This window comes from Pararge aegeria, chromosome 11 (genome assembly GCF_905163445.1).
Source record: "Pararge aegeria chromosome 11, ilParAegt1.1, whole genome shotgun sequence".
NCBI lineage: Eukaryota > Metazoa > Arthropoda > Insecta > Lepidoptera > Nymphalidae > Pararge > Pararge aegeria.
In genome coordinates, this window is record NC_053190.1 from 14,679,960 (window position 1) to 14,705,069 (window position 25,110).

Sequence of the window (25,110 nt, forward strand, 5' to 3'; positions counted from 1 at the left end):
TCTTAAGGTTTAAACTTCAACAATCTGTACCTATACTAAATAAATAAAATTGAACTGGCCCTTAGGGAAACAAAGTACTGATTTATAAGAAGATGATGCCAGCGAAAAACATGTTTAGTTGTATGGAAAAAAATCGCTCTTTATGTACATTTTAGTGGATAGCTGAACTTGCATACAAAATGAATTCAAAGAATTGTTCTATGACTCCCTAGTCAATAAAACAACTGTGACATTTTTTTAAAAGTTCTACGGCCCCATATTTTTTATATTTTTATGCCCATTATAATGTTATATCAGTTTTAATAATGACGTAATGAAATAACACCATAGCTTTGTCGCGAGAGCAGCTGAATAAATATATAAACACAAGTTTATGCAACATTGTTAAATAAATTTTACGAGTAACCTCTTTAATCATAATACTTTTATATAAAAACTGGGTTCTGATATTTATTTCAAACTCAGTTACACAGAGAGAGAGATGTACGTAATATGCCGTCGAAACTAAATTACGCTATTCTCTTTTATATCACAAAAAGAGCTATATATAATACAACGCTGGTAAAACACAATGCAGAGTGGAGTGTAAGGCTTCTTACACAATGTGCGTTGCCCTGCATGGCAGCCGGAGTTTCGCCTGCAACAATAAAGTTAGTATATATTTATGTAGAGGCTAAAGCCTAGATGTCTTAAATTACCTCTATCGTACCTCCAAAATTTTCGGAGCTAAATCCAGTTTAGGCAATTTAATATCACTTGCTTTGGTGATGAAGGAAAACATCATGAAGAAACCTGATGGCCACGAACTCACCATAATGCCCTCAAAGATGTGTGAAGTCTACGGATCCGTACTTGGCCAGCGTGGTGGACTACGGTCGAAAATCTTTACACCATGAGAGGAAACCCATGCCCTATTGTAGGCCGGTAATTAATTGATAATGATAATGAGCTCATATAGGCATTTAAAGAACGGTAAGGTAACGGTAATTGATGGCCTATATTATTGCCTATAGTTCTATATGATATGAAGAGGACATTCTTTAGTTATCGGTTATTAATAGCCTGCGAACAATGATGGCAATGATGTTAATAATAAAATGAACTGGCAAACTGGATGTACCAGGGGCTTCTCTGCTATCTCTAGCTAGGTATTTTTTTAGAAATCATTAAGAAAATGTAACACTTTTTTATCGATACGATTATTTCCCATGGTAAGTTTTCTATAAAAATAATTTAATTTACATTTCATTTCCTCAATTTATTCATATTAAAATAGCAGTAAAGATAGTGTAATTACCTCACCGCAAAGTAAACAAAGCTTTCAAAAGCAAAACCACATAAAAGCTAATAATAAACCACTTTTGAACAAACAAAAATGCGGGCCAACGTATAAATGAAATATGAAACAAAGTTTCGTTAAGGTGTAATAACACGCTGCGTTGAAATTAATTTCACTTTTATGAAATTCAGTCACGAATTTTATAATTTAGTTCACTTTATGTTACAAGAGTAACATAAAGTAACGTAACGTAATATGTAATCTTTTGAAGAAAATAATGTTATCACGTGTGTCTAATTTAAGTTAAAATAAGCATAAGAAATTTAAATAACGCGAATATCATAAGTTTTTAACATGATTGTTTTTATATGGTTACATTTTTTCTGAATTATATCATTCATTATAGTATTTTGTCATCTAATATTTAAAAGGTACCTCCAATCGAGTAAAATAAAAAATGATTGGAGTAATAAAAAATGTATGCACACAAACAGCATTGCGAATATCATAGATTTTTAATATAGTTTTTGTCTTATCAATGTATTCTATCTTCATCTGTTTAACCCGTTCGGTTCAAAATGCAGCTTCTCCTTAGAAGAAGCCATCAAGAAACTCAGCAGATGCTCTTTTCCAAAATCAACGCTTTAAAATTTAATAATCATTACCCTTTCCTGTTGGAGATGTGAGCTTAACTGAGTGCTTGCAAGCAACCTTGTTATTGAGAAATTGTAAGTACTTAACCGAAGTATTCCAATTGAATACAATGCGAATGTAGTCTACATTCACCCCAAAAAAGCATAATCCGCGCGTTCGAAACCTCGGATAACATTCGCAATGCTGTTTGTGTGCATACATTTTATATTACTTTAATCATCAACATCAACTCTGTATATTTTCTGATGGCCTCGCTGAATTTCCCACTCAAATTGTACTATCACAACGACATTGTTTCGTGAAGCGTTGAATTCAATGCATAATATTTTCTTTCAAATAACACATTGTGAGTTAATATTTTTAACATTATGTTTCATTAAAAATGAGGATTAGGATATATTTCGAGAAAATTCTCATCTTGACGTCCCTAAAGGATTATTATTCTAAAACAAGAGCCTCGACATTATTAAAATAATACTGGTCTAGGTGATGGTAGTAAGCTTGCAGATAGCTGTAGCAGAATGTAAAATAGCTGGGTTAGGTTAGGTTAGGTTATAAATCAGATATCAGATTTATTACTACAAAGGAATAAGAGATAATACAAGAGTACAAGAGTAGAAGCATTGCTTTATCTGACATAGCCCGGAGAAGTCCTACTGCCATGTTTATTTCTGCCACAAAGAAGCATTGCTGTGTTATGGTGTGAAGGGCTTGGTTTCCGATGTAATTACAAGCCCATGCTGCTTAAAAACCTACGAGTCAGGATATAAACACCGGGCAGCACTTTGTAGGACATGTCTCTTATTTGCCCTGCGACATGTTGCTCTACAGAGCATGTTGCTCTACAGAGCAACATGTCGCATGTATATAGGCTCTGTTTTTCCACTTAACTTAGGTGGGCTATCTCGTTTCTATGTGAATTATTTCTATAAAATAAAAAAAGACTTACCAGTTAGCACGTGTACGCGCGCTGTCGCTGATTGTGCGTTGTCAGGCACGCACTGGTAGGCGCCTGCATCTGACGTTCGTGCCGCTTGCACAAGGAGTCTACTGCTACTGTGTATCCCCTTCTCGGTGACCAGCGATATGCCACCGCGGGTTGAGTCGAAGTTTATCGTCTAGATGCAAATAATGGATATTATGAAAATTAAGCTTAATTTGCTATACTCCGCGAAATGCTACTTAGCTAGTCATACTTTGATTGTTAATCTATAAATATTGTTCTTCTTTCTTTTTAAAATAATATTTATAAATAAGTTTTATTTCCCTATTGTATAATTTTGTACATGTATTTAGTTCCTCCTTTCAGTTTCTTTTTGTGTTATAGTGTCCATCGTCATTTAGCGTCAACACGATTAGTTATTAAGCATGTTACCTATAAGTTGAATCATATGTGTTTCTAATACCATATGTCAATGAATTACATGTGTTTTGTTGGTGTTCTTCGAATAAATAAATAAAAAAGCAGGATATTCTGTATGGTGTGATTTATAATTTCTTCAATCTTTATACTAGACACCAAAAAGATCTTCGGGAATCTCTACGCACGTTTCGCTCCGACACCAGAGCAGCCTCAGGAGATGTTTGACTCTGACTGACTTTACAATTAATAATTGTTAAGAATAAAGAATTGTGAATAATTGCTAATTAATTCAGAAAAATAACACCTGCAACTACCCAATATTGCAAATAATGGAATTATTATTTTATGACTATATCTTAAACCTAGCGACGCCCGCAGTGAATTAGACTTTTGGTTGCTTTGTTAGGACTAGATGGAAGGACGATATTTGGTGTAAAAATGCGAATGATCCTGTATACCACACTAGGGAATTTCATGTTATTTTTCTATGAAAAGTTCAATTGGCTGCTTAGATAGAGCATGAAGGAAAGACAAACAAACATACTGTTACAATTATAATATTAGTTAGGACTAATAAGGTTTAGTTAGGTTAGGTTAGGAATTAGAGACAATTATAAAGATACGTCGCAACTGTAACTTTATCATCGTATTAATGAAAATACATCGATAAGGAACTTCTCCATGAAAAATCATTACATTTTCTGAAAAGCAAGACCAACCTTCGCAGTGGTGCCCTACCTACGGTTCCCACAAAGCGTTTCGTGAGTTACCATATGATATCTATCATTTACAACGCTGCGGTTCTATTGTTGAAAGTTTGAAGCGGATAATCGAATAGTTCTTGAGTACACTCACTCTCCGAAATATTGTATATATTTTAGAATATAAATACTTCGAAACGAAATTATGATTCGATATGTGTAACTTCGCAAGAATTGCATAGGCAAAATAAGCGTTTTTGTCATTGTAGCCAGTATTGAAGATCAAAATGAGATTACACGGCCACAAGAGCGACAAAAAACTGTACAAACCTTAACTTTAGATATGGTTCCAGCAGCACATTTCCATTTTCTAAAGTTAAATAAATAAATATACTACGACAATACACACATCACCATGGAGCCCCAAAGTAAGCGTAGCTTGTTTTATGGGTACTAAGATGACTGATGAATATTTCTATAAATAATATATATAAATACTTATAATATACAGATAAACACCCAGACACTGAAAAACATTCATGTTCATCACATAAATATTTTCCAGTTGTGGGAATCGAACCCATGGCCTTGGACTCCGAATGCAGGGTCGCTTACCACTGCGCCAGTCGGCCGTCAGTCAGTAGTTGCTAGTTTATAGCACAAAAAACCGGATTGAACCGGAAGTGCGGATGAACTTAACACAATTGTTACAAGCAGTTGTTTAGTTTTTACTTCTCTCGGGGATTTAGCGGATTCTGCAGCTCGGCTATCTAAGATTAATCTGAATCGAATTTACTTAAAATTTTATAAATTCAGTTAGTACAAAAACTCATTTTTAGAGTTCGACTACCATCATTGGTGTAAACTGCTTTGTTCTTGGTCTGGTTGTTAGAATGTTCAAATACAGATAAGCGGCAACCACAATGCTAGTAAAAGTAATCTTACATGTACATCTTCTTTTCTTTGAATATTCAGACGTCTCAAAGAGGAAATCTTGTTCGACGTATGTAAACAAGATATCATAAATAACACAATATGTAAAGGTATCCGTGAAACCGTGAAAACAACACGTGTCGAATTATGTGATAAGTTGTATAATAACAAAGTTGGCTCCGTATAAAGTTCGGATTCTGTCATGCATTCTCACGGAAGGAGACGGAGTTATGAATTGCTCTGCATATTTATGATTTTGAATTTTGCATACGCGGATAAACTAAAGTTTATCGAAATTAGGAATATGCTGCAAATTGCATTGACATTATTTTTGATAAAATGTGGTTGTGTTGCTAATCACGGTATATTATTTTACAAAATTAGTATTGGGCAGTATTTTAACAATATCCTACACTGGCTTTCAGTCATCGAACCAAAAAAAAGACTGTTTATATAACATTAAATCCCTTATAACTTATAAATGGTTAGATAGATTTTAATATTTTGTTTTTCCTCAATATTTCGGTTGGTTCAAAAATATAAAATGATTTTTGGAAGGGAAAAGCAACTATAAATACCTTTTAATAGGTGGCATTCTTTAGATTTAAAGGTTATCAGATAACTACAAAATTAAACTTCAAGCTATATTTTTTTTCCATTGCAAATTGGGTCTTGACTGCAATCTCACCTGAGTGTTAAAAGATGATGCAGTCTAAGACAGTAGCGGGTTAAGAGTATTTCAGATATCTTAAGCCCATGCTTTCTAGACGAAACTTCAGCGGGCCACTACATCGCTTAGTGGCACGCCTTTCTCGGTAGGGTAGTAACTAGCCTCGGCCAAAGCGTCCCACTAGCCCAGCCCTGAGAAAATTTAGAAATCATCAATTCCCAAATTGCCGGGAATCGAACCCGGTACCACCTACGTCTACGAAGTCGTTAAAACTTACAACGTGTGTCAAATAATGTGATAAGTTGGATACCAACAAAGTTGGTAGTGTATAGTTTGGGTGCTGTCAAGCATTATCACGACAGGAGACAGAGCTGTGAATCGCATTGCATATTCATAGTTTGGAGTTTGTATACTATAAAGTAAGGATATTCTAAACCATAAGAAGACAATATTTAGAAACCTAGGAAAATTAACGTCTATGTGTCTGAAAATTGTGTCGTTTTCATACCGATTTAATATTATAAATGTAAAGGTGAATATTTCTGTGTATGTCCTTCGAATGTATACTAAGTGGTGATAACTTATTGGGTAGGGCTTCGGATTCCCTTTCGGGATGGACTAGTTTTATGCGTTTTTAATGTAAGCAATTCCAATATCACTTGTTTTATCGGTTAAGGAAAATATCGTGAGGAAACCTGCACGGCTGAAAAATCTCCATAGTGACCTCGAACCGTGTGATTTCTACCAATCCGGACTTGGCCAAAGTGGTGGGTTCGGCCCTACTCATTCTGAAGGAGGAGGAGGAGAATCTTGCCCTGTAGTGGGCTGGTCATGGGTTGATAATGATGATGATGACGTACCCCTATTCCCGGCTTTACACCGATCGTGATGAAATTTGGTACACCTGACATTCTGGCAGTACATACGGAAACTATACAATTATCCTGGAAAATCAACCAGTAATAACCTTTGCTATTTATGTGCAACAATAGATAAACCGATCTTGATGAAACTTGGCATAGAGATTACCTACATATTTTGAAGAAACCTTATGATGAATATATACCTAACGATGGTATCCGTTCAAGCTGGCAAATTGCAGGGTTAGAATTTGTAATTTTGAATGGGACCTCGTCTCACCTAACCTCACTTTTCGTATTTAGTAAACACAGAAAATATTATTATTGCCATGGTAAAAAGTTCCATAAGTTTGATTTTATACTAGTACGTATGAACGAATAGCTTTTGATCTCCTCGCCTGATAACTCGCTGTCGTTGCCTATCCGGGTAAATGGAATACCTGATAGCAGTCCCAAAGTGCATTGCGAAAACATTGAACTTAAAGTCCATTTGCTACTCTAAACGAATCCGTGTGGTTCAATTCCAAATAAAATATGACTTTACTCACTGAACTAAATACAAAATATCTTATAACTGCCATTGACATAATACTTCAAGAATTCCGTTTCGTAAGAGTTTGTCTGGTGCGATATTTTGAGCCAGTAGTAAAAAAGCACATAACGTGCAGTCATTGAGACCACGATGCTAAGAAAGTGTGACCAGATGTTTTGAAATCGTACGTGGTAAGAACAAACTTTGCTCAGATGCTGGTAAAGAATTTGATTAATGTGATTTTAAGACGTTTTTAAAAAGTTTACATGCTTGCTACAATTTTGATCCTAATAGCTAGAACAGAAACTAAAGATACCTATTGTATAACAATCCTATTCTGTTAATTCCAAAATATAGTAGATGAGTAGGAATAATATAGTTGAAAGCTACATTACTTTTTTCAAAATAAAATTAATACAGTAACATTAATAAACAAAAGTTTACTAAAGGTCAATGCAAACATGGTACCTACCAAGAATAGGGTAACTAGAACTTTGAAACCTATCAAGTACGCGCCAAGAGTAATAATTTTGCGGTTTGTACTTAGATCAGAGGAAATGTTCAGTAGAAGTTTTGAAAATTTGAACACAGCTTTATCCGGGTGGAGTAAAAAAAATCGGAGAACAGGGACGGAACGTGCATACATTCTTCGGAGTACTGAAGGCCTATATTCGTCTGTTAAAGAGAAATGTGAAATATTTAAAATTTTCTCAATCGCTGTCAACACGCTTCCGATTCCGAGAAATAGTTTCTTTATCAATATCAGTTCAGAAAAGAGTTATCTGATACCGAATCAAAAAGATTAATAGCGACAATGAAAAACAAACTTAGCAGCTTTACTTTTATATCTAAAAATAGTTAACAATACAATATTTTGAAGTATTACATCTCATATCGTTACTTTACATAATGCATTTGCAAATTCTGGAGCTTCAGACCCGACATCGCTCCACATATTTCTGACAATACAGCATAATATTTCAGAGAGGAATATGAAATGAGAGGCCCGTTCTTACATTTTTCCTTTATGTCTTAAAAATGTTACGTAAGTACAAAAAAAATCATGGTATGGGGTAACATTTCATTTAAATGAGATACAAATAACATTTTTATGAGACGTTATTACTTTCATTACAATGCAAGGTATTCCATCAAAATAATAGCAAATATTATATTTTACCGAAAATAAATTCTTATACCATATATAAATACAAGATTTACCGATAAAGAGTAGGTATTCCATATATGGCCCTTGCCCCTTGGAGTTAGCGCAGTTTCAACCAAATCAAAAACTTGCCAGAGGATTTAAAACATAAGATAATTTCTATATCAGTTTATATTATATTCTTTTGCGAATCCTTGGATGTAATTTATTTAAAACCCTTATAATATAAAGTAACTTGAAAAGAAATTCGATATAGCAATGTTTCCTACTAGATGGCGCTAACACTAACAGTGTATTAAATCAATGCGTTCAATAATGTACTAGATGTACAGTCCCTACGTATTTTTTTAATTAATTTTATTTGTTGTGTTAAAAATTTTGAATTTAACTTAAAATAAGATATTCTGATGATTGCTTTTTGGAGGTTAAGTACATTCGTTATGGTTTTCTAATATTTAAGAAACTCACGAAAATAGGTTGCCAAACCGTGGGTGCGATCATATTTTTCACTTTCACGTCTTGACGACTAACAGTTATATATCTAGTATGTTGTTGGTCGAAGGTAAGAAATTTTTGTACATACCTTGCCTCTATGCGTCCAGTTTATCGTACTGGGCGGTTCTGGTGTGTGCCTCACTATACACGTCAGATTTATCGTGGACCCGGCGTAGATGAATAGATCCGGACCGCCCATTATTTCAGTTTCTGGTTCTGTTGGATGAATATATCTCATTAAGCCATTATTAAAGTAATATAAAAAAATGCGACGGAGCGAAAACACTGCTTGCTATGCTGACACAAGTGCTTATTTCATCTTGATAATCAACTTATACTGGAAAAGCTATATATATAGCATAGTTTAGGCCAAAGTCCAACACACTGGTCAAGTACAGCAGACTTCACACTCCCTGAGGTTCCCTCATTATTTTTTATTTTACAGTTACAGCAAGTGATATTTTAATAGCTTAAATTAAAAACGAAAATAACTCCGATAAGTTGAAGGAAATGAACATAGCCGGGAATTGAACTCGGTCCCCCGAAACTGCAACCAACGATATCTATAAAAAAAAATATTTTAGAATGCCTATGCCGTCCTATTTTTTTTATAGTCTCCAAGAAACCCTTTCACTTTAGACCCAAATCATAAAAGGGTGCATGTTAAATACTATAATTGCTCCGCAATCTTTGGTAATACGTCTTATTACATTTAAAACATAATATCACTTGATTACCGGATTTTGCTACCCAAAGCTAAAGTGTATACAAATATTCAGCCCATTTTATTGGACTGGTTTAAAAAAACTGTTAGCAAGGTAAATAAACAATATTTTGTTGCTGCAGCATGTTTTATAAAAATATTTATATCATATTTAAATGGTAAAAATAGTATTTTCAAAATAAAATTAGATAATAACAAAAGGAAGTCAAATTTTCTACAACAGTGGTGGCGAGGAAACAATGTTCCAGCGATTACAAAGTGCCGCTAATGGCATTTACCAAGTGGGACGCCTTACTCATGTCACAAGTGGGCGTACAACATGAACCCACACTGGGCCATTCCCAACAAACACCGTACACAGGTGTGCCCTCACCAAATTCATTGGTGCCACAAACTGGATACTTAGTCCAGTGCATCAAATTATCGCGTGCAGTAACTATAACTGCGCCAAACGCGACAATCATAACGGAGTTTAGAGTAGCGCTCCGTTACACTACTTTACTGTGTAGAAACGGACTGCCGTGTGTGATTGCAATACGACCGTATATATACCACGAAAGCGTTAAAACTTCGATAGCGCGAGTTAGGGTTTTTGCTAGTAAAATATTAGTTTTTCAAGTTATTTCAATTCATTCTTCATATCTATTCAGTGAATCTTAATAGTAACTCAATTTTATATTAAGAAAAAAAATTAATGTATTATTTAATAAATTTATAGTAGATAAAATAAAAAATTACAACTAAATTGGCTGATACCATGCAGTGTTTTTTATAATTTAGTATCATGTATTTAAATTATTAAATTAATTCTAGCATAATATTGACGAAGATTAAATTTATAAAAAATGTTTTTAGTTCAAATATAAAAGTACATATATAAAAAAAAAAATACTCGTAGGTTATATAATTATGTATACTTAAGTATATAACTTTATTATAATAAGTACGGTAAGTGTTTACTGGGATTCGGACCATCGCTCTCTAGTTTTAGATTATTTGCAGGAATCCGTTTAAAGGGCGATAGTGGACCGTCTCGGTGGGTGTATTTTAACCAACAATCGTTCGGATCTTATCTACATCCGTTAGCCTTGATACAGACAAAAATCCGAATAAATGCGAGAATATTAAAAGTACTGAATTGATTTTATTTAAGGTATCACAAAGTTGTTGGTGTAAATTCTGTCGCAAAAATCTCTTAAATTAAATGAACATTTCTAAAGATAGTGTCATCCTTTTCACTTTGTTCTTATCGGAATAGGAAGCATGATTTTTATACCTTTAGCCGTAGTACCTACAAAATTTGCTAGCTCTCAATCAAGGAGTCGTTTTCGAGCATATAAATAACTACAATACTTTAGCTCGGACTTTGACATAATCCTTTTAAAATAAAATGAGAAGTACAGAATTTGTGACTCTAAGTTGGGTGACATTAGGTTTATTTTTCTTTGACGAGACAGAGGTAGATATGAGAAAACGCAAATCTTGTTCTTAGGCTGTTAGTTTAGTTGAGATTAGATATTATAAGATATTGATGGTAGGATGGTACCACGGCTGAGCCTCCGACCACACCGGAAAAAATTAAGACATTTTAGTTCTCAGGATTATAGGATATAGGATATCTTTTTCTTCCCCAAAAACAAATATATTTGAATGCACTTACACACAATACTACTATACAAATATGATATGTATGTTCTTCTGAACATCACACCGTGTTAACGAATATTTAAATGAGAATATGATCTAAAATTTGACTTGAAATATTTGACTATAATTATTATTTCCTAATTAATTTTATTTTTTATTTTTTATTGTTCTTTTATCGAATGAGTTTGAATTTTGTTCCGCATTATCAGAAAAGATTTGCACATTGTCGTTGACAGTAGATTGTAAAGGAGCGTATTTTAATTATTGTAAAGCAACTTATGGTGGCTGACTATTCCAGCTAATAAATTATTATTATTATTATAATTAAGTATAGAAAATTATCTAGACTCTAGGTCTAGATATATTTACTATGATGTAAAATAATATTACTTTACATACCTACGGTTATATTATATTAGGATTGGAAATATGTAATAAAAGATTCTATGAAATCCGTCAGCCATCCTTCTTATATGATATACCATAACCTAATAATAGATGCCTTTACTTTAAGATTCAATAGAGATTTTCTATTGGGGTAAGTGGAAGCAAATATTCGCTGTGAGATTAGCTCTTTGACATCGTTCGAAGGTAAATAGAGAATGTTTTTGGATGACAGTAGAGGAAGGAAAACAAATAATATTCCACTTCAGTTCCAGTTTGTAATTTTGTGTTGTGGAGGGTGCACTTCCTGAGAGGACTTTGTGATGTAATGCTTGGTTAGTTTGGGAGCAGTCAATTTTGTTTAGAGATTTGCATTAAAACAATTTAGCGCCAATTGTTTAAAATAATGACTATGGTCCCATGTACCGTACGTTATTTTTTTTAATACAAAATTACTTTCAACAGATTGTTTCAAAAAAACTAATGTAGCACATTCATGTCTCTAAATTCAAACACATAGGAAATTATTAAATATTATAGTATATGTGAAGATCATGGCATCATGGTTTAACCACAGAATTAGAAACATACAGTGCGTTTTGATGCTTCAATATTAGTCGTATACAGACGACTAATATTGAAGCATCAAAACGCACTTCACTTTAGAAGTGTTTTTCGAACAGGATGTGGTTATTCACATCATTCCGTTAGCAATTTACAGTATTTATTTGACCTCTAATGTTCTTAAAGTTTACCATGAAATGTAAAATGACAAAAAGTTTGAGAGCTGGCAACATTCAGCGGTGTGAAATCAAATTTGCGCTTAACTTGCTTGTTGTTTTCATTGGACACAATGCACTTCGTGCAATAAGGGTTCTGTATATTTCAAATTCTATGATTATACCATAACATGATTGCATTATCACTGACATAAGGTATATTAAAAAGCCAACGGGGTCTTTTAAAACCATGATGTGGTTTAGCAACTTTTTTAACCCCTAGCACGGGTGGGAGATAAAAATTATATCCCCCGATTATCCACCTGCTAAATCACTGGAACATGGAATAGGAGAAGTTTGCCCCCGTTTATTAATACACATATATTATTTGGATATTATTTCCACTTTTGCGCCAATGCTCTTAGAGTTTATAAAGCTGTGGGAGAAGATTTATATTTATACAGCTTTATCAAATCTTAGAGCACTGGTGCATAAGTCGAAATAATATCCAAATAATTTAATTATGTGTCAACGGAGGTAAACTTCTTCTATTCCATGTTCCCGGGCTTTAGGAGGTGGACACGTTAATTATATCCCTTAGAGGATATAATAGGTGGATATAATTTTTATCTCCTGCCCGTGATAGCCCGGTTGATTCTAAACTGGCTACTAGCGACCGTGAACCCAAAATCACTCTTCTCGCTCTAATGAAAGGAAAGTGTAAGCCGCATGGAACAGAAATTTAGTTCAGTAGCCTTAGTACATAATTTGCCGTTCGAGTCGTTCTTGCATATCAAACTCTGTAACCAACCAAGCTAAAGTAGTGTTATTATTTCCAGACTCGGAAACAACTCTTCGATTGTTACCGAGCAAATCTTGTAATACGGCTAAAGGTCTAAAAATCATAGCATCCTTTTCCCATAAGAACAAAGTGTATAGGATGTCACAACTTTTAGACCTGCTTATTTTTTTATTTTAACTCTTTATTTGTATACCACTACATAGTTAGAAATATAAAGCAAGAATAAAGAGAAACACAAAGATTACATTACAAAGAACGTTACAAAGATTTACAGAAAGAAATTTAGTAGTTTAGTTAAAAAGATTTGTTACCAACAGAATTGAAACAATTGAAATGAAAACAATTTAGTACTTTTAAGATTCTCGCTTTCAAATCCGGTAGACTTAATAGAAACAAAAATCCGAAAAATCGTAGTAGGTTAAAATTACACCCACCTACTATTATTTACTTACCTACTTAAAAAATTTAAACAAATTTGAATTTTATGCGATGCGAATAAGGTCCATTTTACTCTGACGTTTAAGTACGTCCACATTCGAAAACGACTCCTCGATTGCATGAGAGTAAATTACGTAAACGTTATATAACAGTGTTATAGGTAATCAAAAAAAAAATTCAAATCATTCAAAAATGTTTTATTCATGAAGACCTTATCACGGGCACTTGTGAAGTGTTATACATTTATGTATGTAATGTAACATTAATGCTAGTGATTCTGATAACTGCATTCGTTAACATAAAACTAAAGCTAGGAGGGAGCCAAACGCGTCAAGTTAAAAGCGCGCGTCCAAGAAGAGCGCACAATAAACTTAGCCAGGTTTTTTAAAAATCCTTTACGACGATTCTAATGAGGCTAAACTCTCTCTATCTATCCGCATATGAAGCATATAAATTACGATTTTAAGAGCATTAGTGGTAAAAAATACATTGTTTACTCACCTACTATATTAAGGTACACCGCGTGACCAATTGGTGGTGTGGTTGATATCTGGCACTCGTATTGCCCGGAGTCTCTTTTCTGTGGACTTCTGATTTTCAACGCCCACTCTTCGGAGCGTGGCTTGTGCTGCGCCTCGAAGCGCTGGTCTGACGTGTACGTGTACCGTCCTACCGTAAGTAAGTGGATGTCACGGTGGCGCACCCATGATACCTGTTCAAACGAAATGGTGGGTGAGTCGGGTGGGTGAGTCGAATGCTCTGCTTATTTCTAATCGCATAATTAAGTCGATGTAGTTGAGATTTTTGGCGCAGAGCTCGTCCAGGGAAGTTACCGCCATGCTTATATCGGCTCCAAAGCCGTTGACTGTTAATTGGCGCAGCGAGCAGCGATCCTACTTTCTGAGTCCAAGGCCGTGGCCGGGTGGCTGGAAAATGTTTGTGTAATGAACATGAATGTTTTTCAGTGTCTGGGTGTTTATCTGTATATTAAAGGTATTTATGTGTATTATTCAAAAAAATATTCATCATATCTAATAGTCATCTTAGTACCCATAACACAAGCTACGCTTACTTTGGCGCTAGATCGCGATGTGTGTATATTTACTTATTACTTATTTAAATGGTATGGGATAAGATTAATTCCCCGGCCCCAGATTAAAATAAATCATATAAATATGTTTTTGGTACAGTTTATCTCTAAAATGTTAGAATGAATATTATTTTCATATACGGAAATAATGATCATTATCAACATCATATCAATCCATTACCGGCCCACTACTGGACACGAGTCTCCTCCCACAAAGAGAAGGGGTGAAGCCCGTAGTCCACAGCGCTGGCCCAGTTCAGCTTGGTTGACTCCACACACCTTTGAGAAAATTATGGAGAACTCTCAGGCATGCTGGTTTCCTCCCGATGCTTTCCTTCACCGTTGCTAGCATAGCTAGTGATATTTAAATTGATTAGAACGCAAATAACTTAGAAAATTTGGAGATGCGTGCTGGAATACGAACTCGGCCACCCGAAAGTGAAGTTGAAATCCTACCGATCGGGCTATCACCGTTTGCTAAAGTACTGTTAATTTCATAAAATTCTGGAAAGTTAAGCATCGCACAGGTACTTCGGTGCTCTTTAGTTTAGCAATAGTGCGCATGTACAACAAATACATTAAATAAAATAAAATAATTTATTCACTGTTAAAATTCATACTACAGTCAATGACGAACACAATATTTTGTGACCAAATTAAAAATAGCATTGGCAATGTATAGCTTCACATCATTTAGCAAAACTGGCATAGGATACATTTTATTCCGAGGATTTTCCCGGATTTTCACGGAACGCGGACGAAGTCGCGGGCAACAGCTAGTTAAATATTATACGTTGACAATACCTTATCGTTGCCTTAGATCCCTACACTAAGCCGAGATAAGCAATTAAACTAAAGCCTCTGGTATTTCTGAGGACCGCACAAAGCCCACACGGAGTCGACAGCGGGATATCATGCGAAGCCGTCAAGCGTCTATGTACGTAACATAACGTAAAGCCTATTTAATGTTTCACTTCACAACAAAGGGCTCGGCTTGTTATCTGGAGATTGGAATTGGAAACTGGGATCGCTAGCTGATATTATAAATGGAAAAGTTTATTAAGATGTTTGGATGTTTGATAATAATATAATAGGAGTTGAAATAAATACCAGGGCGATTTAAGTAAGCTATTGTATTACCAAGTAATGATTTTGAATTGGGAACATATTGTTTACCGACTCCTTGGCGTAGTGGTGAGCGCTGTAGTCTTATAAGCGGAGTTCTCAAGATCCATCCCCGACAGGGGTAATTTGGTAATTTATAATTATTTCTAAATTTTCTCCGTGCTGGTTTAGACTGGTTAGCAGTTACCCTACCAACAAAGACGTTACAAGGGAGGGTCGTGCTACACGGCACGCCGCCTTCTCAGGCCTGTCATTATTTATTACTATTGGCCCAGTGGCGTGCATAGAGGGTATGCACGGGGTATGCAGATGAGAAAACATGAAGAAAATCTCTATTAGGAGTTTAAGAAATCTTAAGAATAGGCATTGTAAGAGTTATGTAAAGCCTACCCTTAAGTCTTTATATCTCGTACTCGAGATTTTGTTCATTTTATATCATCAGCATGCAATTTGCATACCCTCTATGCACGCCACTGTACACCTCAACAACACAAAAAGGTAACCCTATGTTACACTACGACAATAGAAAATAGAAACATCGCCATCTAACCCCAAAGTAAGCGTAGCTTGTGTTATGGGTACTGAGATGACTGAAGAATATTTTTGATAAATAATATACGTAAATACTTAAAATATACATATAAACACCCAGACACTGAAAAACATTCATGTTCATCACACAAACATTTTCCAGTCGTGGGAACCGAACCCACGGCCTTGGACTCAGAAAGCAGGGCCCACTGCGCTAATCGGCCGACTGCATCATTACTTACCAGGTGAGATTGCAGACAAGAGCTAAGTTGTAATGTAATATAAATAATGGAAGTATATATAACGTTACTTTTATTGAAAGTGGTTTGTTATTGTTAGCTGGAGAGTTCTATAATCTCCTTAGCAAATGTATATGAAAATTTAAAACCCCCGACTTTCAATATCGTGTACATTATTCTACTAGTCAATCCATCATTGGATTGCAATTTGCCATTTTACGGTGGCGGCCATCTTTGACAGATTTTCATCAAACATAGCTACACTTCCGAATAATGAACCTTTCAAACAAAAAAAAATACCAAAAGTTCATTCGGTTCGGAAGATATTACGATGCCAAAACCAGACTAATATGGTCGCTGCCACAAAATGGAGGATTATATTTTTTTCACAACTCCCTCAATATAAATATCAAATAAAAGTGCTTGACTAGTATAATAAAGTACCTACACTATATTGAAAATATTTTAAATTTTCAATTCATATATTTTATTATATTTTCATAAAACGTTTTTAATAAACATTAGGATTGAATCTAGAGATTTAATCTTTCACTTTTTCTTCGTTTTGTATATTCGATATTATAAAGTATTTTATTTATGCTCATCGCGTATGCATTAAAATATATTGCTTGCTGCATATGAAATGGGAAAGAGTGCAGCTGCCAAATTTCTACTGGAAATCTATAATAGAATATCGTACATTTGCCATTTCCGTATCCTTTGGAACATTTATTGTAATCGCAAAAGGTAAAGTAATATTATTTTCTCGAAGTTATTTAATACAAAAAATATTTTAGAAAAAGAGTACAACTATAATTATTTATCTATTCAAATATTTTCATTTTTATTTGTTACACACAAATTTATGTGCATTTTCATGTCTTTTATTAAAATGAGGCCATGAGAGCCAGAGTGGCCTAACTGTCATTTTTTCAATACTGATTTTAATTCAAAAAACTGCTCTAAACGGCAAAAGTCATAGCGCCACAGTGGCCTAAAATTAGTTCAATATTGTTTTCATAGATGGAATTAGTATTACTACCACAGCCTATCAGAAATTTTAAAAGTTTGGTAGCGCTATAGTGGCCTAAATGAGTTAGGCCATTTTTGCACTATGGCAATACTAATTAAATTGACATTTCTTTGACGTTAGGCCAAACTGTCATAGTTTGCCGCGTGATTGTTTTTAATGTTGAACGAAGGTTTTTCTTGCAATTAATGGCTTAAAATGGATAACATGGAAGCTGGAACCTCTAGTAACATAGAAAACACAATGCAAGGTAAGCAAAACATGATTTTGATAAGAAAAATTGTCAGTCAATTGAGTGTTGTAACTAATTTTGTCAGTCTACTATTTCGTAAGCAAATTACTTTACTTTCAGATATCTTCGGAGTGGATGAGGAAGACCCATATCAAGATTCAGGCTCTGAGTATTTACCATCCAGATCGCCATCGCCAACTCCCTTGGATCTAATTGATATTTTAGAAGATAACCACTCTCAAAACAACCAAGACCCTCAAAACGACCAAGAGCAACGGAAGCCAAGAAAGCGAGTTCGACAGCCACATAAGTGGAAAAAGAATATACGCAAGGCAAAACGCGCGAGAGGTGAGGAATATGTGAATGCAAAAGGCAAAACTGTACCTTCGAAAAATATAAACACAGATATACCATGTAGATGTGGACTAAAATGCCACGATAAAGTTGGTGCTGCACAGCAAAAAGCACTCTTCGATAGGTTTTATGCCATGGAAAGTTTTACTTTGCAGTCATCTTACTTATTTTCATTGGTAAAAGTGTTACCTAAAAAAAGATGCTCTTTTCTCACTGATCGCCGACAAACTGAGTCTAGACGCTCCAATACCCGAGTATATACTATTCCAAATTCCGATGGTTTGTATACTACGGTATGTAAAGAATTCTTTAAAAAAGTTTTTGCAGTATCTGATGGAAGAATATCCAGAGTTTTAAAAACAAAATTGTCCATTCCTACACCACCTATTGATAGAAGAGGAAAGCATGTTCCTGTCAATAAGACATCTGAAGAAAAAGTTCAAAAAGTAAAAACATTTATTGATAAATTTCCTAAGTATGAATCACACTACACACTACACAAGAGTATGAACAGAAGGTTCTTAGCTCCAGATCTAAGTTTACCAAAAATGTATTCCATGTACTGTGATAATATTTCTGAGTCAGAAAAGGTATCCGATTTTATGTTCCGGAAAATATTTAATGAACAATTTAATTTATCATTCCATGCACCTGTATCCGATTCATGCAAGAAATGTGACAATTTGAAGATTAAGATAGATGCAGCTCATTCACTAGAAGAAAAGTACCAGCTTGAGTTACAAAAAAAGTTACACCTCTCAAAAGCTGACAGTGCGAAAGATAATTACAAGAAAGATAAAAACCTTGCTAAAGAAGACTTAGATGTCACTGTCATTGTATTCGACCTAATGAAAACATTGCCTACTCCAGTAGTGTCAACGGGAGTGTGTTATTATAAAAGGCAGCTGTGGACGTATGTACTAGGTATACATGATGCTGCAAATGACAACGCAACAATGTGTGTATGGGATGAGACTGTAGCCTCTAGAGGACCACAGGAGATAGGCTCTTGTTTATTGCGATACATTAAAGAAAATGTTAAGACCAAAAGGTTAATTTTATATTCTGACCAATGTGGTGGCCAAAATCGCAATATAAAAATGGCCACTCTTTGTCAATATATTATTAGTCATCCAGACTATGTTGTGGAAAATATTGACCATAAATTTTTTGTAAGCGGTCATTCTTATTTGGCGTGTGATCAGGACTTTGGCTTAATAGAAAAAAAGAAAAAATATTTTCAGAATATTTTCGTACCTGATGATTGGATTGAAGTAATAAAGACTGCAAGAAAGAAAAAACCCTTTCAAATTATAAAAATGGCCAAAGAAGATTTCTATTCAACCAAAAAATTGGAGAATAATATAACCAATCGAAAAGTCACTGCAGAGAAATCAAAAGTAAAGTGGCTAAATATTCAGTGGCTCCTGTACCACAAGAACTACCCATTCACAATATTTTTTAAATATTCAAATAATGAAGAGGTCCTGTTTGAAAGTGTGGACTTGAAAAAAAGAAATTCTATTGCCATAGCTAATTTACAGCTTGATCTTTTGTATCCATTGGGTAGACAAATAAGTGTGGAGAAAAAAAAGGATTTGGTGGAACTTCTTCAATACATTCCCCCGGTACTTCATGATTTTTATAATAATATTAAGGATAGTGCTTCGGTAGGTAATGATTTGCATGTGGAAGATGAAGTAATAGATAGTGATTGATGCTTATAAGGAAGGTTTATTAATGTAAGGATACTTTTATTATAATAAATACTTTGGACTAACTGCTTATTTTTTTAAATTAATCTTAAACCCCAAATGCCAGAGTGGCCTATCTATAAAAAATAATAATAATAATGGTACCTAGGATTGACATAGGTCCTAAAAAACAAAGAATATAACATATGAAGAGACTTAGGCAATAAAAAACAATAAAATATAAATATTTTCTAAAGTTACAATTATTTGAAATATGGGCTTCTCTTTTTTCCTTACTACTGAAAACTATTGTTTAAGTAGTTAGGCCACTCTGGCTCTCATGGCCTCAAATATTAGCTACAATAATTGGTTTAAAGATATTCCTTTAACTGAAAGGACTTAAACCTACTTAAGTTATTATGTTAAACTATCCCCTTAAGAATAAAGATGGTATCTTTTAATTTATTTTTGTCTCGATATTTATTATTAGTAAATTACTTACTAGCGGACCCTCGCGACTTCGTCCCTGTACCAGATATATCTGATGCTAGCATCATAATCATCGTGGCTAGCTATGTATTTACTATTATTTTACGTGGTATACTGAGTTAGAAAGTTGTCATTGTTTTAGTTGATACATACATACATACATCAATCCTAGAAAACTTTTGCATTTATAATAATTAGTAGGTTGGTACGCATGCATTCGATCGCTGTCCCATATGACTTGCTACTCACTGTTATTTGTGAATAGTGAAAATTTTGAATTTCGATTTTTTTTAAATTTTAACTCCAACAGTATTTATCAGATCATCTGTTAAATTAGATTATTTTTCCGACCCAAATATCGACCAATAGAATTGCACCATTCGACGTCACGTGGTACAACCTACATGGTATTATACTGATTATTTTTCCGACCCAAATATCGACCAATAGAATTGCACCATTCGACGTCACGTGGTACAACCTACATGGTATTATACTGATTATTTTTCCGACCCAAATATCGACCAATAGAATTGCACCATTCGACGTCACGTGGTACAACATACATGGTATTATACTGATAATTTTTTGAAAATTTTCTCTGGTAGTTGCTATATATATTTTGCTATATTTATTCATTATGAAATTCTTATTTGTTAACTGTACATTTCGTCTCATGGTGCAATTCTATTGGCCGACATTTGGGACGGAAAAATAATCCCCCGAATACCACACGAGCTTCAAAATTATCTGGCATTTCCCTCAAGGTTCCCTGCAAACAAATAAAGTCGTCAAGTTTTTCAGGTTAAAAATTTTTTCCTGAAATGAATCCTTCATTTGTTTGGAACGAACCTATCGGGAAATACCCGATAATTTTGAAGCTCTTGTGGTATAAGTGATAATTTTTTGAAAATTTTCTCTGGTAGTTGCTATATATATTTTGCTATATTTATTCATTATGAAATTCTTATTTGTTAACTGTACATTTCGTCTCATGGTGCAATTCTATTGGCCGACATTTAGGACGGAAAAATAATCCCCCGAATACCATACGAGCTTCAAAATTATCTGGCATTTCCAATTTATCAATTTTGAAGCTCTTGTGGTATTATAAGTGACAATACATATTTGATAATATACACATTCAATTCATGCAATAAAATAAATTTGGGCCCATACTTCGGCGGCACCTAAGTCCTCGGTCGGTAAGTTATATTCGAATTAAGTTACGTTACTTGCATACGTTGAGTCAGCTTTGTTGGTCTAAGCCTCTAGGAGTGAAGGGCCTTGTACTGGTAAAAGACTTTCGGTCCGCTTATAATTACAATTATAAATGTAACTTACAGTTCGATTCTGAAGATTCTTCACTTTGCATAGCAGAATGACAGGGTGCCCAACTAAGCCGGTTACGTTGTCAGGGGTACTAGGGTCGAAATACGGGGCTCCAGGGGTTTGAGGCCAGTCCTCTAAGAACTCTGTGCGGAACCGGCGGGAAGACTCGGAGACTGTGCTCTGGTCCCGCGGCCGATTGCTACCGCCATCTTGGTGACATACTGCAAATAAAATACTTTTTAAAATGTTTTTTTTTGATAGCCTAGGTGGTTAAAGCGTCTACTTCCTATCCCCAGGAGATGAATGAAAACAGATCAGGAAACCTGCATGCCTAAGTGTTCTCCATAATGTTGTCAAAGGTGTGTGAAGCTATTGCTATTTTTTATCCCTGGTTGGTTGGTGGATTAAACCCTTTTCACTCTGAGAGGAGTTTCGAGCCCTGTGGTGGGCCGGTAATGGGTTGATGACGATGAATATAAAATTCTATTTTTTCAGTTAAACAAATTCAAGAATCCTATATACTTGAAATGTCATAAAGGGAATATTTTCGTATTTAAAACAGTCATGAATTGTGATTAATTCGATAAAATTAAACGTTAATTTATCGTAATAAAATTGAAATCGTCCAAAATATTTGTTCATTTAACGTGTTGGTACTATTTGAAGCCGCTCTTTGTTGGTTAAAGAAAGAATCTGTATTACCCAGCTAAATTAAAAATGGTCCATCTTCATACATATAACTTGCAGTGAGGTAGGTACAAGCTTAACCTAATCGGAACATCATAAAGCACAATTACGGTAATTTGAAATAAAACATACGTGTCTAATATCTTTGATTATATCAATAAAATAAGGTTCAAGTGACAAGCAAGTGTGATGAAAAGTTTATTATGTCTATTTTCAGCATGCCAGCTATATCAGCTATCTATGCAAAGTTTTGAGAAAATCGATTTCATTTTTAAGCATACAGGATGCAACCTATCGCTGTACTGATAGGTTGAGCCGAACATACACAACAAACAATAACGAAACTCGTCGGAACCCTTTGTTTTCCCAGGAAAAAAAGTATCCTATGTCTGTCACAGGGATGCGGACTATCTCTGTGTCAAGTGCATTGGTTGAGCCGCACATAGGGAACACATAAACAAATAAACAAGCAGGCGCACTTTTACATGTACAATATTAGTATGGATTAACAGCCTGCAAACAAACACTTCCAATTAGGAACCTATCAAAACTTTCTCGCCCTCAAAGGAATAGGTCACCACCCTCATCAAAACTTTGTCCCCACATTATGCAGGGCAAGAACAACTAATGTCGAATGAAGTGTAATGAAACCTACTCTATAAATGCGACCGTCATCTATAAAGTGACTTTGTTTTAAACCCTGAACAAGTCAGTATAATAAAATGGATTTCTAGTAGATAAGAGCGAAATTATAAAATCAAGTTCCTTTAAATTAACTTAAATATTTTGGGGTACAATAAAAACTCACACTTTTGCATTACACAATAAGAGTTTTATATAACACATCCGGATGCTGTCTCTCAAATAAGGACTTTAATTATAAAAAAACAGCTCTTGTCAACAACTTAAAAATAATATAGCCTCAAGCGATGCTAGGCTTTGATGGATTATAATCAATCTGCGACTAGAACCGACATATATCTATACTTATAATAAAACTGTAACCGGTCAAATTCTGTTCATTAACGATATTTAAAAAAAATTATTAGAGTGCACTCTATAACCGAGTCTGAAACTGTTTTTTTTTTGTCGTATCTGTCTGTTTGTATCTGGGCTGCGAATCACGAAACTAATGAATGAATTCAAATTAAATTTAGTACGATTTGAGGTCATACTACGAGGTAGGACATAGGATACTTTTTATACCGAAATTCAGTTCAGTTCCTTTGGGAGAGGGGATGAAAGTGTTTAATAATTTATTATCATAATTCCGTCAAATGATAACCGATTTAAATAATTCTTTTGTACTGGATTGGAGATATAGGACAGAACTCCTTAGCGGACAGCAGCAAACCACTCACTAAAGCTTAACAATACTCAATACGTTAAGAGTTGCCACTTTCATGAGGACTTCGCTGGTAGGACTAAATAAAAAATGTTAGAAACTTTCTTGGTTAACCTTAAGCATACGAAGTAAGCAACAAAGCGATTTCGTTTTTTCCTGTAGGCGATTTCGAAGCTGTATTTTTTGTTAGTGATACGAGCTAGGATGGATGGATACCAAATGTCCATTTACTGACTTGGATCAACGTCCTTTATTCATCGACTAATATGTAGTGGTGCTGTTATGCCACATAATTATTTGAAATCATATGCTTAAGGAGTTCATAGATCTTTGGAAATGGCATTCGCGATTGGCATTGTTTATATTATTGAAGGTATCAAATAGTGGGTGATCAAAGCTCCAACAGCAAGTAGAGATATATTTTTGCCCACACTTCAGTCGATTGTTCAAATATGCTGAAATACTATCAGTACTTATTATCACAAGGTTTGTATATTTGACACTTCCAGTACGATTGAAAAAACTTTACTTTATAGCGATACGCTGGGACCTTTAATTTACGCGGGTGAAGCCGCAGGGCACATCTATACTTATATATAGCTTTATTATTATTATTCTCGGTATACATACATATATATATATATATATATATATATATATATATATATATATATAAATACATATATATATATAGATAGATCGTAGGTAGTATATATATAGATCGAGTTACTGTGTTGCTTATAAGTAAGTGTATGTGAATAACACTAATTGCGTGATTACAAAGACGCAGTCAACTGTCATTTATTTAGAGACTAATGTTTATTTGAGTTAATAAGTAATGAAGCACTCTCAGTATTGAATTATTCACTAAGTGTATTACAACTGGCAGCTTAATATATAATATAATATAGTTTTGTCGGCATTAATCTTTCTAACATTTCGTGTGGTCACTCGTATTTACAATAATATTTTTGTAATAACAAAAAATGGGAAAAATTACGAAATATTATAAATCTAATGAATTCCTATATGACAATTACTTGGATAAAGACATACAATCCATTTTTCTACCTTTCAATACAATGCAGTGGTTGTTTTTGCTGCCCAAGTATCGGATTTATGAAAATTTCCTTGTGTTCAACAGCCGTAAAGTGGATTTCATTTCATTTGTTTGGGTTTTATTTTTAAGTCTTTTGGTATTGAGACGTGATATTTATTTTATTTTACAAGAACGGAATAATTTTATTGACTGCATTTTTCACTCAATTGATTTATGTTTCTATAGTACTGGCTGTATTTTTGCTAGCCTGTTAAACGTGTACAATAGAAAACTTATTGTGGAATTAGTGTTAAATGTTCAAAGAATTTTGAAAATGTTGGTATGCATCAAACATTTCAATATCTTTATCATCGTTTCATGGTGTTCATTAACTTCTTTTGTATTTGGGTTCACGGGGCATTTTCTGTTTTATATCTTTTATTTTAAAATCGGTTTTATTTCGGGTATTATATTAATTTTTACAATTTATTATGATATACACATGCTCCACGCTTGCGGTGTTATTAGAATTTTAAAAAGTCTGATAATCTTGTGGA

At 34.2% G+C, this 25,110-nt stretch overlaps 2 protein-coding genes across 2 annotated transcripts in view; one reads left to right on the top strand and one right to left on the bottom strand.

Annotated features, from left to right (window-relative positions):
• Window positions 1-428: 428 nt before the first annotated feature.
• LOC120627326 (zwei Ig domain protein zig-8-like) overlaps window positions 429-25,110 on the bottom strand; it is a 67,305-nt gene continuing 42,623 nt past the window's right edge. The window contains exons 3-7 of the mRNA XM_039895303.1: window positions 21,495-21,703; window positions 13,868-14,078; window positions 8,741-8,868; window positions 2,883-3,051; window positions 429-637 (exon numbers count right to left, since the gene is read on the bottom strand). Of these exons, the coding sequence (XP_039751237.1) occupies window positions 525-637; window positions 2,883-3,051; window positions 8,741-8,868; window positions 13,868-14,078; window positions 21,495-21,703 (830 nt within the window). The 3' untranslated portion in view covers window positions 429-524. The remainder of the gene's footprint in view (window positions 638-2,882; window positions 3,052-8,740; window positions 8,869-13,867; window positions 14,079-21,494; window positions 21,704-25,110) is intronic.
• On the top strand, window positions 17,260-19,793 carry LOC120627325. Its single transcript, XM_039895302.1, has 2 exons — window positions 17,260-17,631; window positions 17,734-19,793. Exons 1-2 carry the CDS (start codon window positions 17,580-17,582, stop codon window positions 19,683-19,685), a joined length of 2,004 nt encoding a protein of 667 aa, XP_039751236.1. The 5' UTR covers window positions 17,260-17,579; the 3' UTR covers window positions 19,686-19,793.

Excerpts from the sequence above, each read along its gene's own strand:
- LOC120627325 (XM_039895302.1), top strand. The coding sequence starts at position 17,580 with ATGGATAACATGGAAGCTGGAACCTCTAGTAACATAGAAAACACAATG. Across the intron at positions 17,632-17,733 it reads CATAGAAAACACAATGCAAG|ATATCTTCGGAGTGGATGAG; the intron begins GTAAGCAAAACA and ends CTTTACTTTCAG.